The sequence below is a fragment of the Ruditapes philippinarum genome, unplaced genomic scaffold (genome assembly GCF_026571515.1).
Source record: "Ruditapes philippinarum isolate M1 unplaced genomic scaffold, ASM2657151v2 ctg174_1_1_1_1, whole genome shotgun sequence".
Lineage (NCBI taxonomy): Eukaryota > Metazoa > Mollusca > Bivalvia > Venerida > Veneridae > Ruditapes > Ruditapes philippinarum.
This window is the reverse complement of record NW_026859355.1, coordinates 155,480-173,845: the sequence shown is the minus strand read 5'-3', so window position 1 is coordinate 173,845 and position 18,366 is coordinate 155,480. Positions and strand designations below refer to the sequence as shown.

Sequence of the window (18,366 nt, the reverse complement as noted above, 5' to 3'; positions counted from 1 at the left end):
AATGCAGACATTAATTCATTCATTCATTCATTTGTTCGTTCTTCGTTCGTTCGTTTGTTCATTTATGTCAGTAAAAGTTTTTCCCATGGTATTTTGTGATCTTGCTCTTCAATGGATTTGAATTTATTAACATCACCTGAAGATAAATTCAAAAATTTGATCTTGTTTCAGGAGGTTGTTCAATTGAAGTTGGCAATTCAAGTTCGTTTGCAGCAACAGAGATAGACAACAAAGGGGCACTCTCAGAAAGGCTGGTTACAACAAGGCTAGGGGGTGTTGGTGTTCCACTTCATCATCAAAATCAGTTATTTCTAGTCTGTATTTGTTCAGGAATTCATCTTCATCAAAATTTCTTCAACATGTTGTGTTTTTAGTTGATTCCAAATTAAGTCAAATGTGGTCTGACACAAATAATCAGACATTTTTGAATGACTGAACTACACAGAGTTTGGATTTTATAAGAATAGCAGAAGACAACTGATAAATTCTCTTCTTAATATTATTATTTTATTTATTTTTATAAAAGGACAACAAAATATGTAATTTTTTTAAATTTGTTAAAAGGTGTTAAGCAATACAACAAAATAAAAATAAAACAGTAAATTCTTTTTGTGTTTTTAATATGTTTTAATTTCATCGTATCAAAATATGTAATATTTGAAGTGAGACTAAATAAAGGATAGGAGCACCACACTAAATAAATTCCGGTATACACCGGGCAAAGCACTTGAATGATAAAATGCTACAATAGTGCCTTTTTACACGACGGAATAAACCTTAAAATGTCTAATTTATAGTTTCAAACCGATTTTTGTATGTAAATGCATGAAAAATGTAATAATCCGAGAATAAAAATCGATATTTGTCTATTTTGTGATCATGCATTTTGCAAGCGTCTAGAGGAACTCCTCCAATCGTTTAATGAGTTAATTCCTAGTATTTGTAGTATCCAATGTAAACAGTAGACCGAACATGACCCAAAAAAGTAGTTCTGTCAAGGTCAAAATGTGTATTGATGAGGTGTCTGATAAAGCTTGGGGTGACTGATAAGGCTAGGTTTATTAGGCATGCACTTTATCAACAGAAATCAATGTAATGACGTGATAAACCATTGTACACGATACGGATTTAATAAAGAAAATATAAGGTTTTACAGAAGGTTAAAAATTTACTCAAATCAATTATTGAATTGAAGTCTTGTGTTAACCTGATGTAGACGTTAAATCAATATCCGTCAATAACTTTGCTGTATAACTTTACCTATGGATATATTCGTTTTGAACATTCGTATATGTAACAGAAATAATCAAATTTTGTTTGTGTGAAAATGGATTTAGGTCTTTATCTTGGAATTGGTAAAATAAAATTATTTCTATTGTTTTCATTCAATGCAATTTATAATATCTTGAATAACAATTAACTAAACAAGGTCAATAATTATTAAAAGACACCTTACCACAAAAATATTTTTTTATGCTTTTGAGTTGCTTACTGATTTATCCGTGAAAATGATACTTAATTATTTCACAGTGAAACATATCAAAAAAAAATTAATTTAACGGTTTTGTTTTTGTGTCTCACTTTTGTTTCTCATCGCGTATTTCTGAAAAAAATCAGGACTGTTAAGAGTAGATCATTCATATTTTTATTTAGAATTAACAATATCATAACAATTTAACGTTGTCTTTTAAACTTTAAAATTCGGTCTATTTATGATAATTTCGTCTGAAATTGAGGCTAACAGAAGGAAACAGACTTTTTTATTCAAATTAATATTGAGGAAAGAAATTTCATTTAAAACAGCATCTAAGCATTAAATAAAAAGAAAATTTGTTTGTTTCTTGTGTAAGATGTTATTTTATTTCATCTCGTGAATTTTAATAACTATATGCTTAACTTGTGGCTACGACATTTGTTAAAATACTGTTTCAAAGCTCACTAGATGTTATTAATTAATTATCATCCTACAAAAAATATCCTCTATATATCCTTCATTGGAAATGGCAAACAAGTGTTAAATACTGTTTGAGTAATCGATATTGAACCTGTAAAAAAACTATCAAAGATTATAAAATACTAATTATTTGTCATAAGAGTGGAAAAACAAAGTCAATGCAAAATATTTCATCCCTATAACAATATCACTGGTTCAGCGTTATGCTAATGCTAAATGAAAGATTGATATTTGATACTAACACTTAACTGTCCCGCACCATGAAACTGGTTGCTTAGAGTTTCATGAGATTCAATATTTACTTTTGTGAACAGTTTTCGGCTTGTATCTTCTGCTTAATTTAAAAACAACAATAAATTTCTGTTGTACAAAACTTGTGTCTATCCAAAATCTGTATGCATAAAACTTGCTTCCAACCTCTTAAGGAACGACGAAAGAAGCACAGATTAACTCTTTTCTATAAAATGTCAAATATGCTATCACCCTCTTTTCTTACAACATTAGTTTCAAACCATGTCGGAAGTACCACAGCCTACAACCTTAGAACTGCAGAAAACCTAAGAAACTTTAAATATAATACTCGCCTATTTTCTTCTTCATTTGTTCCTCAAACAGTTACTGTTTGGAACCTTTTATCTCTTAAAGAGCGAAATGCACCAACTCTTATCAATTTTAAATCCAAACTCAACAAGGATATAAGGAAGGTTCCAGTTCATTTTTACTATGGAGACAGAAAATTACAAATCCACCACACACGCCTTAGAAATCACTGCAGTTCATTAAACGAGCACCTATTCTAAAAAACCGTCATAAATATTCTCCTTTACACATGTGGTGAAATCGAAACACTACATTTCACTATTTTTTCAGATGTTTACTATTTGAGACACAAAAAACACAGCTAATTGACAATATCAATTCACTTGAAAATGCAACCCCTTTCTCATGTCTTATATGGTGATAGTAACAACCCATAAATCAACAAATTTGTCTTTGACTATGTTCATTATTATATACAACAGACAAAGAGATTCTCATAAAGAGACCCACGCAATCCAATACCGTCAGCAAATTCTCTCTCTCTGTATCTCCTCCTCTGCCTCTGTCTCTGTCTCTCCCTCTCTCTCCCTCAATCTTCTAGCTTTCTAATCCTTTTTGCAATTTATTGTAATATATTGGTTATATATATTTGACTGAAATAAAATATTGTTTAAACCAGTTAAGAGCTCTTAATAACTCCATTGACGGAGACGTTTGTAATTCTTATAATGATTTTTAGCAATTCGTTTTGCAATTTACAAACATTATTTATTTTGTTTGTGTTTCCTTTACCCCGTATTATTCAACAATAGTCCAAAATGGTCAATATATATGTAATAGGGGTGGTTTCGGCGTAATTTAATTTACAATTACCCGAGACCCTGAGGGTCAAGTAGGTTCTGGGGTTGTGAAATCAATTTCAACAAACAGCTTAATACAGTTCAATCATGTTTATATATCCATCTTGACGTTGGGGTGTTACTTCAAGTATATAACAATAGGTAAATACAAAGTAAAATAAAGTTGGGACAATGAATTATATTTATTATTATCATATCTTATGTTTACATGAAAAATATTATCATCAACATGTCAAGAGGCCAATCAGTCCTTTAAATTTAGCTACAGTCCTTATACATATAATGCATAATTATGGAATCACACATTCAAGTTAAACACTTTTTCAATGAGTGGAGTACATTAATCTTATATATTACACCTACTTCTCTCTATCACACCAGTGACTGTTAACTGCAAGGTTAAATATTAATACTTGATAAAAGAAGAAAGATGAGTTAATAGATATATGAAACTGATACTTATTTACAAATCTCACAATCAATGGACTGGCCAAAAATATATTAAAAGAATCACAATAATGCAACTCCCCATATTTACAATAATGCATTAAGCAGCAGTCAAGATTAATACATACCAACTAGAAATAAAGAACTTGGCCACAAAACATTTTCAACATCTCTTCATTACAATAACAAAGTCTCAAAGAAATCACATGGCATAAATATCTAAAAATCAACGATCTATGAACCAGTCATTTCATTTCTTAAAAAACTGAACATACATCCAACCATTATGAACATGAGGTTAAATCAGTTAAAAACAATACAGTAATCTCCCTTAAAAAGTATCAGACAAGCCCGTCGGATTTGTCTTCTTAGGAACATTATGAAATTCAACACTAATGCAAGAATTATGTCCTTTACACCAAATCTCAAACAAATGACCCTGTTACATTATTTTTTGGCCTAAAAATGATGACCCGTTATTTGTCATAAATGATATTTGTCTGATCATTCTTAAGGTTAACAAAAATTAACATACAAAAATATTTTATCTCCAAAATCTGTCAGTGTATTACACATTAATTGTTGCGTTAACAATTACAATTACCTTCCTATTTTACAAATGTATAATTACATGTACATTATAACATTATTGTCATTAGCATTCAATATCTGAAATATTGAAGATAAAAGTAACAATCAATACTTAAATATTTATTTATTTGTATGAGATAGTTATTTATGTTATAGCTAATCATGTACCATGTTTAACTATCATATATCTAAAAGTTTCCTCCCTTCCTTTTTGATACTCAAAATACACTAAGCAACGTTCTTTCTTTTATCACTGTTTGTACTTTCTCCATGCTTCACAGTAGGAAAATTGACGTCGCCATTTTCATTATGTTTTACAAATTCTTCTTCCTCACCTCCATTCTCTAAGTCACTTCCAGCATTGGCTTTATCTTTTCTCTCCTTTGTATTTCCCTTAATATTTTTATTTTTGCCTCCCTCCTGTATTTATTCTTCTCTGTCAGCATAATCACATAATAAACAGGATTTAGATGATTTCTGTGCAGAGTCATTTCCCCTTTGGATTTCAATGATCTTAATTTAAATACAGGAATATCTGGTATTGGTTTGTCAATGACTTCATATCCTTCTTCTTCAAAATTGTCAGCTATTTTATGTTTCCCTTCAAATCCTAAAATTTAATCCAGTACTGTATTGGCAGATTTAATATTTGTTGCTTTAGCTTTAAATTCATATTGTTTTTGTTTTCTATGTTTAGCTCTAGCTTTGTCATTGAACTCTTTTACTATTTCTCTCGTTGATGCCATTCCTGTCTTCAAATTTGCTATGTTTTCGTTTACAATTTTTGTTGTTTCTTCCTCTTCTGTCATATGTTCGAACATAGAGTCTATAGAAATTTTAGGTTTTCTACCAAACAAGAGCTCGAATGGTGCAAAGTTTGTTGACTCATGTTGAGTGCTATTTTATGCATATACTAATGATGGTACATATTTCTTCCAGTCTTGCGTCTGAAGTGCATTTAGAATGTTGTGCACTGATTTATTAAATCGCTCAGGTGTGGAATTTCCCATAGGATGGTATATGATGGTACAACTTTTTTTGTGATGAGCAGAAGTCTAAGTTCATGAATTATATCTTACTCAAAATTTCCTACTTGGTCTAAGTGTTATCTGGTCTGAATACCGTAATGAATAATGAATTTGTTGAATAAAGTTGTTGTTTTGAAATCTGATTGGCAGTTCGAATGGCTTAGCCATACTTGGTGAAGTGATCCGTTATAACTAAGATGTTTGATATTCCTTATGTTGATTGGTCAAGGTATAAAAAGAATCCATGCAAGATGATAAGCTGTTGTAACATTCACTTTTGGTGCATCTCTCGCATTTGTTAATATATTATTCTGTATCAGTTAACATGTATGGCCAATAAAATCTTTCTCGAAATAATCTGAGAGTTTTATCTCGATCAGGATTGCCAACATCTGTATTAAGTCCTTTAAATATTTCTTGTACTTTTTTGGTTTAACAAGCTGTTTTCTTCCTGTATTCTCCATCAAGTATTTTTTGTAAAGGACACTTTATTTCAAATTTCTTGAAATACCTTTTAACGATTATGTTTTCTTTGGATAATGCTTTTAGAATTCTTTTTCAATAGGCATGTCTCCATCTATTTATGAGGATATCTTCTTTTTGACGTTTTCGTAATTCTCTTAATTCTACTTTTGCAATTGTAGGCCTTGAGACTTCAGTGGCTTCAAGGATGTTTAAACTTTCACAAGGAATATTCTAAATGTTTGGTGGTATTAATGACCTTAACGTCGACGTTGTTAATCTTTTCTATGATACCAGATGATGTCTTTTCTTTTTCAAATGGATATCTGCTTAAGCTGTCTGCACATGCATTGTTGATTCCAGTACGATAGTTGTTATCAAAGCTAAAATGTCATTACACTGAAGTTCACCTTTGACCTGTGACTTCAAGATTTGTAGATGAAAGGGCAGTTGTCAGTTATTTTTTTTTTTTTTTTTTTGATTTTTACGGTACGTCAAGACATAACTGGCCATATCGTGCCGAATGCTATAATAGGCTTAAAATGACTTTAAACTTTGTAATTGACAATAAACATGAGCCATTTAAATCCTAGAATACAAGTTTATCTCTTTCAAATAATCGATGATGTTTTTTGATGGAATTGTATTAAAAAGTTCTTTGAGTGAATTGACACAATGTTATCTATTACGGGCCTGTAAAAAATCATGACATTCAAGAAGAAAATGTTTGACAGTAAAATTTTTATTACAAGCTACATAGAAAGGGGCATTTTCATTCGTGAGGAGATAAGAGTGGGTAATTATAGTGTGTCCAATTCGGCATCGAAGAAGAACTGTTTGATCATGGCGGTTTGACAGAGATAGAGATGGTGACACATAAAGAGATGGGTTTATAAACTTTATATCGTGAAGTTTATTAAAAACGGCATTGTCCCAATTTGCTTTCCATTCAGATGATATAAGTTTATTTAAAGCCGGTCTAAAATCACAAGCAGGTAACAATAAGTCAGTTTGTTGAAAATTTGTTTGATTGTTTATCTACAGCATCTACTTTTTCATTTCCTCGTATACCTACATGACTTGGAATCCAATATTATTTAACAGATTTTGTTTTATGTATATCATTAAATCGTAAAAGAAGTTTCCTTATCATGATATTGTCAGATTTTTTATTTTTAATGGATATTAAAACAGAAAGCGATTCAGAAAATATCATAAATTTATCATGGGTATGCTGTACTATATATGACAATACTAAATCTATAGCTTTTGCTTCAGCAGTAAAAATTGATGCATTATCTGGTAACCTCATACTAAATGTAAAATTATCTTCAAACGCAGCCGCACCTACTTTGCAACCTTCTTTTGAACCGTCCGTATAAATATGTATAAAATCTTCATGTTCTTCCTTAATTACTAGAAACCACTCTTTGAAATGTTCAGATGAATTTGATGACTTTTTATATTTGAAAGGTTACTATTTATTTTCGGGGAATTATAAGTCTGTATTACTGTATATGCATCAAGTTAATACTGAACTACTGTATATGCATTGTTATACATTTATTTCATTTATTCATTTATTTTCAAAGTGCACAAAACACGATTTCTTTTTTCAATAAAACATTTTAACCGATGAGTTTTGAGAACTATTTCATTTAGCATAAGGTACAATTTTCTCATTATTTTAATATTTGTTCTTGTTCTTATCACCATACATTTTGATTTTTCTGGATTTTAGGTCATAAATAAATATTGATCTTTTTCTCAATATCACTTAAATGATGCTGAAGTTTTACTTTACTTCTTACATATATTCATTGGACTCAATAAGAGTAAAATATTCTGCGTATAGATTTTTTTTATATAATCATCAATGAAAGCTTTGTCATTATTGTACGTGTACATTAGAAACAATAAAGGTTGTAATATTTAACGTAGTGGTTCACCGGTAATTATTTACGTTGTCTGAGGTAGAAGATTAATATTCTGTAAGAAAGATATGACTTAAAGAACGTTACGGTATTTTCAGAAAAATGATAAAGCTTAAGTTTATGCTGAAGTATTTCATTATCAACATAATCAATTAACTAATCTTTAACGTTTTGAAGCCACACTCTCAATGCAAATACGATCCAGTTTTAAGAAAAGATTCAACACTCTCTGGCAATTAAGAATGATGTGCAAGTTAAACTGTTTGTTAGCTTTGCATCATTTGTATCATTTTTATAAGGGCCATTTTGTGTTCTATATGTATATTCTTGAGAGCCTACATACTGAATCATTTGAAAGGGACTTCTTTTTTAAATTTTTGCCCCACTTAAACGAAGAATATTTGAACATTTTTATTCCAATGGATGATATCGATAAATGTATTCCTTTTATTTATTACTTAATTTGATTTACTGTTTAGGTAACAGTTGTTTTTTGTTGTTTTTTGTGTGTGTGTGTTTTTTTGTTTTTTTTCTTGTACTTCAAAAACATGAAATTTGACGCACATGTATTTCTTTTGGCAATATATAGCGTCAATGTGTTTGTAAACGCAGTAAGTTAATCAAATTATTTTCTCTTGTTATATTAGATTTATGTGATTATAATATCAGTATTTATTTAACAGAGGGTCACTCAATTTTGAAATGAAATGATTTACAATGAATTAATGCCTGTAATTATTGCAATCCTTTTGTAACTATTCATATTGAGAGGTAACTTTTGTAAAACTGTCTTTTAAATAAAACGATAGTAGACGACTTTTGTAAACGAGATCAGATATTAACCGATTTTGTAAAGCTAAAAGAGCTTCTTCAATTTTGACATGCTATCGTTTTGTCACAATAAGGAATTGTTTTATAGTTGGTATAATGTTTTCTTTCTCGCGTTACAAATTTGTGTACATGTGGAATACACAATTGCTATTTCCTTTTATTATTTAATGAAAGTTGACTTATAAGACTTTCAAAAAGGATTTATCAAACAATCTCGACCGAACGCTGTTGCTACATTTTTATCCTAAATATGCACTGTTAATGCATATGTAGGCATTTTGTCACAGATAAAGTTTGACGGTTTTCGATGAAATCTTTTAATTAACAATTAAAAACAATAAGCTTAATAAATCGTGATGGTATCATTGTTTTTCATTCTAATCGTAAGCATGTCAAAACTAAATAATTTCATCGAATGGCATATAATAAGCAGAGACCAATTTTGTCTTATTTCCGAATTGAATCAAAATTTTAATGAATTAAAATTCATGCCTTGTACAGCTAATTTTTCCTTCTTTGATACCAAAACAGAAGAAAGTATGATTTTATTATTATAAGACTCTTACGGTATATTAGAATTAAAGTCAATTTTACAGGCTTGACATGGAATCCTTGGAGAGTACCTGATGAGAATTTCAAATGGAAAAAGGAAGTGAGAAATACATTTCTATTGTTGATTTCTAGAATAGTTTTTTCCTGCTCTTTTTTTTTATATGTTTTTTTACATGACGTAGAAAATTAATGTTGTATAACAACAAAATATTGTAATCGAGACATTGAACTTAAAACGAACATTAATCTTTCGCATTCATTCAGGCTATTTTGTTCCGTATCATTAACCGGAATAATAAATTATATTCTTTCAGACAGCAGAGAAACTTCAGAAAGATATAGATGATATAAAACCAACAAAAGAGACCGGTTTGGATAAGTTTAGAGTGCTTACAGTTGGCCTTTATGGGCATGGAAAGTCATCACTGATTAACTCTTTCGCTTCTATAAGTGTTGGCGAGAAAACTAGTATTTGCAATGCTGCTTCGATGGGCACAAATGTTACCACCCATGTAAGTTTACGACAGACGATCCAGAATTACCCAGATTTTCATTAGACGTCCCTAAATTTTCATGTTGTCTTCGTTAAATTATATTTTTTAAATTTCAAAAATACACTTATTTGAAATTAAAATACATTGTATTATTTAATGCAATGTCGTTCAGAACTGTTTTAGTCCGGTTAAAAACATGGTTACCCTGCAGCGGCACAGGTTATAGAATGCGACGAAAGTTTTGTTTTAAATAATGATTTTGTCAAAAAGTCTCATGAACTTCATATAAAACCTGAAAACCTTCATGCTGAATTTATCATCTTTTGAACTCGATTGTTATCAGATACAGATTTGGTAGTTTGCGTTGACCGTTTCAAGGCGGTGCCTCTGTGTGTTCCTCAGATGTATGTCTTACTTGTTTCATACTGTTTTTGTGACATTTTTGTTTATGTCCCTTGTTGTTTTCTCGTTTACGGTAAGTATTTTTCCTTTTGACCCTTAGTTTTTTTAATTTTTCCCTCCAGTTCCCCGTACTTCAAGTCCCCTTCCCATGTGTCCTGTTACTTTGTGGGACTATTAATCAATCAATTGCATTTGATTTCCTTATCGGTTGCAATTATTTAATTTCATGTGTTATTTGGTGATTATCCTCTCCGTGCTTTGCCTTGTGCCCTGTCCTGGTTTTGTTTGGGGTCCTCCTGGGCTCCGGACCACTGTTCCTTGTTAATGGGTCGTGTGGGGGTTGCGTTCATTGAACGCCGTCTTTCCTTGTTGATGTTGTTTACCATATTTGTTCCCTCGAAGACGTTATCATCAATGCGTCTGGAAAACGGAGCTGTCATGAACATCAGGGTCAAAAAGCCCCCTTAATGCACATTGAATACAGGTATGGTAAAAGAAGACCTGCAGAAAAAAACCTGGTTGGTTTGGGGTTTTATAACAAAATTCTAAGGGAAGTTTTGCATGTATCTACGATTGTTATATTTATTAATTCAATTTGTCCATTTAAAACCTAATGCTTTAAATGTAAAAGAATTTAAAAGAATTTGGGACGAAATATGCACTTACTTTCAAATCTATGAATAACAGATAATAGATAATCACCCAATAATGAGCTGCGGCAGACACAGATGACTATGTGTAAGAACATTAAATGTAGACTAAATAAATATTTATATAGATATAAACATAGATTAATTTGTTTTGCCAAACATTAAATTTCATCAAGCGAATTCCTAAATTGAGTAAATGATAAAAACACTGTTTTAAGCCTTCATTGCTTGTGTATATTTCTTTTATTTTTCCTAACAATCAATTATCAGTTCAAGACATTGACGGAAATGTTTGTGCAATATTTCGCTTCAATATTAATGTGCTTAATACAATATGCATTAATATTGTATCTGTAATATGAATACTTCAAATAAATATGATTGAATCTACGGTTTATTTCCGGGAAATTCTGGATTGGTTTAAACATTATTATTCCCAAAAGCATATATAATGTACATACAAATTAGCAACAATCATATTTTTTACATAATACAAACGGATGAGAACTAAAGACGAGTCTATGGGAATTCTTCACCTTTGGCGAACTAGATGGTTAGTCCTAAATAAATAAATAATTGGAATGCACATGGCAAGGAAAAAGAATTATACATGTGTGTGTGTGTGTGTCCGTGCGTGTTTGTGTGCGCCTGCGCGTGTGCGTGTGAAGTTTTATGGAGTATATTTACAGTTTTTGACGTAGATATCTAAAATAGAAAATTATTTTATGAAAGAAGAAAACGTTATAGTGGAAAAAAGGAGAACAGAGATAAGAAAGAAAAAAAGGGGATAAAAGTCTCATTGGGAATGCGTCTTAATAAATAGCTTCGTTTATGTATATAATATTTTACTTACGCAAATAATTTAGCATTGATATGGTATGTGAGAGATAGGTCACCTTAGTGAAGTATATGACATTCTGGAAACAAAATCAGTACCTACTGATTTATCAACTTGAACGAAAGAAGAAATATTTTACTTCTTTAGGGCTTATTACGATATCATTGAGACAGAAATGCGGTGGGCTTAAATATGGTAAAAAAGATTAACAAGAAAAGGCGGCATTCAATGAACGCGACTCGTTTAAGGCACACATATTCTTTTACTTACGGCCCATACGCCGCTTTTTAGCTCACCTGTCACAAAGTGACAGAGTGAGCTTTTGTGATCGCTTTTCGTCCGGCGTCCGTCCGTCCGTCCGTCCGTCCGTCCGTAAACTTTTGCTTTAAATGACATCTCCTCATAAACCACTAAGCCAATTTCATCCAAACTTCACAGGAATGTTCCTTTGGTGGTCACCTTTAAAAATTGTTCAAAGAATTTAATTCCATGCAAAACTCTGGTTGCCATGGCAACCAAAAGAAAAAACTTTAAACATCTTCTTCTAAAAAACCCAAAGAGCTAGAGCTTAGATATTTGGCATGAAACATCTTCTAGTAAGTGTCTACCAAGTTTGTTCAAAGAAAAGCCCTAGGGTCAAAATTGGCCCCGCCCTGGGGGGTCATTTATTTTCCCTATATGCATATAGTAAAAACTTAAAAAATCTTCTACTAAAAAACCAAAGAGCTAAAAGCTTAGATATTTGACATGAAACATGTTCTAATGGATGTCTACCCAAGTTTGTTCAAATAAAAGCCCTGGGGTCAAAATTGGCCCCGCCCCAGGGGGTCATTGATTTTCCCTATATGCATATAGTAAAAACTTAAAAAAAAATTCTTTTTTAAAAAAACCCAAAGAGCTAGAGCTTAGATATTTGGCATGAAAACATGTTCTAATGGATGTCTACCAAGTTTGTTCAAATAAAAGCCCTGGGGTCAAAATTGGCCCCGCCCCAGGGGGGTCTTTGATTTTACCTATAGGCATATAGTAAAAACTTAAAAAAATTTCTTTTAAAGAACCCAAAGAGCTAGAGCTAAGAGATATTTACCATGAAACATCTTCTAATGGGTGTCTACCAAGTTTGTTCAAATAAAAGCCCTGGGGTCAAAATTGGCCCGCCCTAGGGGGTCATTGATTTTCCCTATATGCATATAGTAAAAACTTAAAAAAATCTTCTTTTAAAGAACCCAAAGTGCTAGAGCTAAGATATTTAGCATGAAACATGTTTCTAATGGATGTCTTCCAAATTTGTTCAAATAAGAGCCCTGGGTCAAAATTGGCCCGCCCCGGGGGGTCATTGATTTTCCCTTATATGTGTATAGAAAAAACTTAAAAAATCTTCTTTGAAAAAAAACAAATAGCTAGAGTTTAGATACTTAGCATGAAACATCTTCTAGTGATTGTCTACCAAGTTTGTTCAAATAAAAGCCCTGGGGTTAAAATTGGCCCCGCCCCGGGGGTCATTCCTTTTCCTTATATGTGTTATACAAAAACTTTAAAAAATCTTCTTTGAAAAAAACTCAAATAGCTAGAGTTTAGATATAAAGCACGAAGCATCTTCTAGTGAGTGTCTACAAAGTTTGTTCAAATAAAAGCCCTGGGGTCAAAATTGGTCCCTCCCCGGCTGACATTGATTTTCCGTATATGTGTATAGCAAAAAATTAGAAGTCTTCTTTGAAAAAAACCCGAATAGCTAGAGTTTAGATATTAAGCATGAAACATTTTCTAGTAAGTGTCTACAAAGATTGTTCAAATAATAGCCCTAAGGTCAAAACTGGCCCTGCCCCAGGTGTGTCATTGTTTTTTACTTTATGTGTAAAGAAAAACACTTGACCAGCTAGACCTTGGATGTTAAGCATGAAATATCTTCTAATGGGTGTCTACCAAGTTAGTTCAAATAAAAGCCCTGGGGTTTAAACTGGCCCCGCTCCCGGGTCCTATATACATGTGAGCGACTTCAGGGCCATCATGGCCCTCTTGTTATGGAATAGCATGGCACTTACGTATCACATTAAAGGTTCCATGCTTTTCGCCGTATGAACACATCTGCGGATGTTTTGAAATTCAATTTTTCACCATAACCATGAATAAATGTTTAGTTCTGCTTAAGCCGGTGCTGGGGGCGTTGACTGTATTTTGCCTTTTCCAAAGCCGTCCATAAACGGGCTCAATCAGACGAGCCTGCAACAGTTTCATTTTTGGCGTTTTTGTTCGTTCTTTTGGGGATATTTTACTTCTCTCTATTTTATATATGCCATTTATAATGTGATTTTTGGCATTTGTAGTGGTTTCAGAATTTCAGAAAACCAAATAAAGGGAGGTAATTCCTTAGTTCTTATTTAAGAATACTATTGCCAACGTCAGAATAAATAAAAATATTATTGAAACAAATACAAAGGTCGATTCAAGAATTTGAATGCTCAAAGTAATGTTTGGTGTAATCATTTAGTTGTTCCAGATTTAATTGTTCAATCAGCGATGTAGTTTTGCAGTTTGATGATTTTTAATTCAGGTTATTCCTTGTTTAAGCTATATTTCTGAAGCATATACGATGGTCAAAGATATAACTTGATTACGCAGATCGTTATGTGTAACATTTGAACGACCCATTAGATAGAGTGTTTTAAATATACTTTTGAAATACAGTGTGTAACGGCTTAACGTTGCAAATTGTTGTAAGTACCAAGCAGGTCCCGCGAATGATGAATAGATTCAACATAATTGACTATTTGGATAATGTACCCCTAACGGATATTGCTCAAGAGGGTATAATGATCTTGATAATCTACAATTATTAATCTACAAAACTAAGTAACATAACAGACAATTTCAATTGCTTGTTTTTCAGTACAGAAATTTTGATTTTCCTGGCCAATTGGAACAAATTGTTCTGAGTGACATTTCTGGACTCCCAGTGAAAAAGGATGTCCATCCATATGTAGAAAATATCAAACTGATTCTACAAGGACATATCAAACATGGATATATGGTACGTTTTTATTTTATTTTTTTAATGTGTAATGAGTTTTTGCATTACCAGTACAAACTCGATACTATTTTAATTTTACTGTGAAAAAAAAAAACATTATAGGTCTATTCCAAAACATTTGACTAGATATATTAAAATAATTTCATAATGAATTGCTTCATATAAATCTGTTTGGTGCATAAAACATCTGAGAATATTTAAACAAAATGAAAAAAAACAACAATAAAAACGTTTTGTTTTTTTTCTGTCACGAATTGCAGTTTAATCCAGAGAAAAGTATATCTTCTGAAGAAAAGGATTACGAATCATCACCTAAATTTTCGGATAGGATTCATTGTGTTCTGATTGTCATCGACAGTACAATGGCATACGAACTTCCCGCAGCCTTTGTATATGGCGTTAAAAGGATCATGGAAACCATGCATTCAATGAGTATATATACAAATCAAATAAAAATTTAAATTGAGAAATTCGGTATATATTTTCAAGTTTGTAATTTGATAGGAATAGCCTCTGGTTTTCCTTTTTTCTCTAGCGTGCATTTACATGTTTTGCGATCAATACACTTAAAGAACACAATACGATATTAAATTGCAAATAAAACCGCTCCCGACCACCCCTACCACAACCCAAAAACTATTTAAGAGAATCATATCATAGTTGTTAACAACAAATTTTCACCAATCAATTTGCTCTTTTTGTTGAATATGCCATTAAGAATATCATCCTTATAAAATATTATTTAAATAAGATACATTACGGTTTGGGAGCATATCTGCGTGACCGTAAGATCAAACATGTCACACTTGTGCCAAAACACTTAAAAAATCGTAAAATCGGTTTAATTATTTCTCTTTTGTCATAACAACTTACATGACTGCTTGCTTTAAACATTTTTAGAATATTTTTCATTCTAACTTCTCTGGAAAGTGTCAATATAGATTATCACAAAGCATAGTTAGTTTCTAAAGAAATTCTGGATGGAAATAAACTTAGATTAAAACTTTCATTAAATCTTAAAAATTATAGAAAAGAATAACCCAAAATGTGCTTACGACTTTAATTTACTTACTAAATTCGACGATCCATTTGGAATATTAAACGCAGCAAATTTGACAAGTAACAAAAATGTAGTTTTATAAGTGTCATGTGTGGAAGTAATGTCCCATGATTATTGTTGCAAAATACCTATTCTGGATTATCTAAATCATACAAATTTAAAGCTTATAGTGTACAGTGTTCATCTGCGGTGGCCAAGTAATAAATTCGATTTAAGTGAATTGTATTTTGATAATATGACTATTTTGATTCTATGACTGTGAAGTTGAGACAATTTAAATTTAAACTCAACTGTTATTTTTCAAACTCAACAGCAAAACATGTAATAGATTATTTCTTACACTTTATAAATGCAAAGAATACAAATAATTGAACCTGTATTTACTTTATTTTAGATATCCCTGTGATTGCCGTTCTTACGAAAACTGACAAGCTATCACCACATGTCAAGTATAGTGTAGAGTCAATTTTCCGATGCAGGAAAATCCAACAGGCTGTTCAAAATGTATCTAAGCAACTAGAAATTCCAGCCCCAAAGATATATCCCGTTGTCACTTTTGAAGAAATGGATCACTTTACTTGGAGAGAGTCAATTCCATTATTGATTGTCCTGAAATCCCTTCTTCTTGTGGCAAAAATGCATTCACGCAATGCTATTGAGGTGGCTCAAAAAAAAGATAATTAAACAACCAAAGTGGTTTAAGTTTATTTTACAGCCTCTTTACAAACGACATACATATGTTTCATTCTTTTTGTTTCTTTCTTTATTTCTTTTTAAATGAAAGTGTAATCTTCGGAGTTTCGTGAAAATGTGATGTCAACATTTAATGTCAAAAACTAACACATTTTATCAAATGATAATGCTCGTATGGGATTTCACGAAGTAATGATTACTTTATTATTATATGTATTTATGAAATTGGTCATAAGGACGAAGAAGTAAAAGGAACGAAAAGTGTATGAAAATGAAAAATTTAACTTAAAAAGTGTAAAGCACAATTATAAACTTGAGTAGGTACATATAAACTCCTTTATTTAAATCATTTTTATTGTAACATAAATGTGATGAATTAATGTAAAGAACTTTTTTTTTTTCAAAAATCGTTATGTATGACATGATAACCTGATATTTTTCTGATATGTTTTGTTTTCTTTTCAAAACATGATAAATTAGGAAATCTTGTATTGCTAAAGAGGTCAATTCTTTGGTCTGATTACCACAACTCGAATTAACCTTACTATAATAGCATTTCCTTAAAAAAAATCATTGTCACTGTGTTATGCAATATAACATTATGAATGGTTTACATATTAATAACAACAATTGCGGTTTTTTTTTTTTTTTTGTTTTTTGTTTTTTTTTGTCAAATGTTGCTTATCTTTATTACAAAATGTAAGTATAAATTTTACCTTTTCAAATTATAAATACATCAAATGAGTTATGTTCTTATTGCTTTTACTCATAATCGATCACTTTGTATTTTCAATTTTTTTTTAAATAAATAGGTATTTCCATCATTGATATATCCTTGAATGAAAACAATATCTGGCTCAAAAAGTAACATTCTGATTATGTGTTTTATGTTTTGCTATTAAAAAATACTATGCTCATTATTGTGCAGAAATTTATTGCAATTTAGTCATTTCTTCCTGAATAAGTCTAATTTAAATTGAAGAATGTATAAAATGTGTTCGGGAAGATGCATTCTCTATTACTTATCAAATTTATTTGGTCTATTCTTATAACAACTGCAAGTGTGGTGTTATTGTGTTGTTGTTGTTTTTTTCGATGTCACTTTGAAACCATTCTGTGATTATCTGTAGTGTGTAGAGTTTAAACACTAACATATCTTCTCTATTTTATCAAATATTCCAGTAATTATCAGTTTTTTCAAATATAAAATTTGAGCATACGATATCTTTAAAAGATTTGACCTTATAAATAGATTGATGTTAACATTTTCTAATAGTATTATGTTAAGCCAGACATCAATTAATCTTCATCAATAGTACCTTTTACTTTTAAAAAGCAGTTGTTGATAACGCTACAATAACTAATTTTGCTATGTGCAGGAGAGGTTTAATCTTAATTATTAGTATGTATGAAATCACTTCTCATCAGTTTTAATTTATTTGATTGGATTCAGACATCAACACTATTGCATAAATTCACAATATTGATATTACAATAGTTCCGAGAAATTAACATTTTTGAGGAACTACCATATAATATTAATGTTTGGGTTCTTGTCTTAACTTTTGTAAACTATTACTATGCACACATTTTTCTTCTGTAGACAAGAGTTATTTTTATATCCGCAATTGTAACTAAATGATGAACATGTATTTGTTTATATTATTAAAATCATTGTCTTTTAGTGTGACTTTATCTTAATTTGAATGAAAATAGTATTGTGATAATAATACATCTACAACTTAAGTAAATATCTAATTTTTACCAAAAAAAAACCTTATTATGCTTACAAACAATGAAAAGTTACGTGAACGTTCAGACAATTAATGCGATAACCTGCCTTTTCAAACTTTAAATTCGTAAAACATGAAGAAATGAAGGAACAGATTGAAAAGTGGGGTGTTTTTCAGGTCATAAACTCTAATAGCACATTTACGTCATATGGTGACAGTATATTATATTTCATTAAATATTTGTATGTCTTTATATATTATATCTTTTT

General features: G+C 30.9%; 1 protein-coding gene across 1 annotated transcript; it reads left to right on the top strand.

Annotated features, from left to right (window-relative positions):
* The first annotated feature begins 1,119 nt into the window (after positions 1-1,119).
* LOC132756216 (interferon-induced protein 44-like) lies at positions 1,120-16,927 on the top strand. Its single transcript, XM_060747224.1, has 6 exons — positions 1,120-1,355; positions 9,244-9,299; positions 9,514-9,711; positions 14,471-14,611; positions 14,872-15,043; positions 16,066-16,927. Exons 1-6 carry the CDS (start codon positions 1,328-1,330, stop codon positions 16,353-16,355), a joined length of 885 nt encoding a protein of 294 aa, XP_060603207.1. The 5' UTR covers positions 1,120-1,327; the 3' UTR covers positions 16,356-16,927.
* The last annotated feature ends 1,439 nt before the right edge of the window (positions 16,928-18,366 follow it).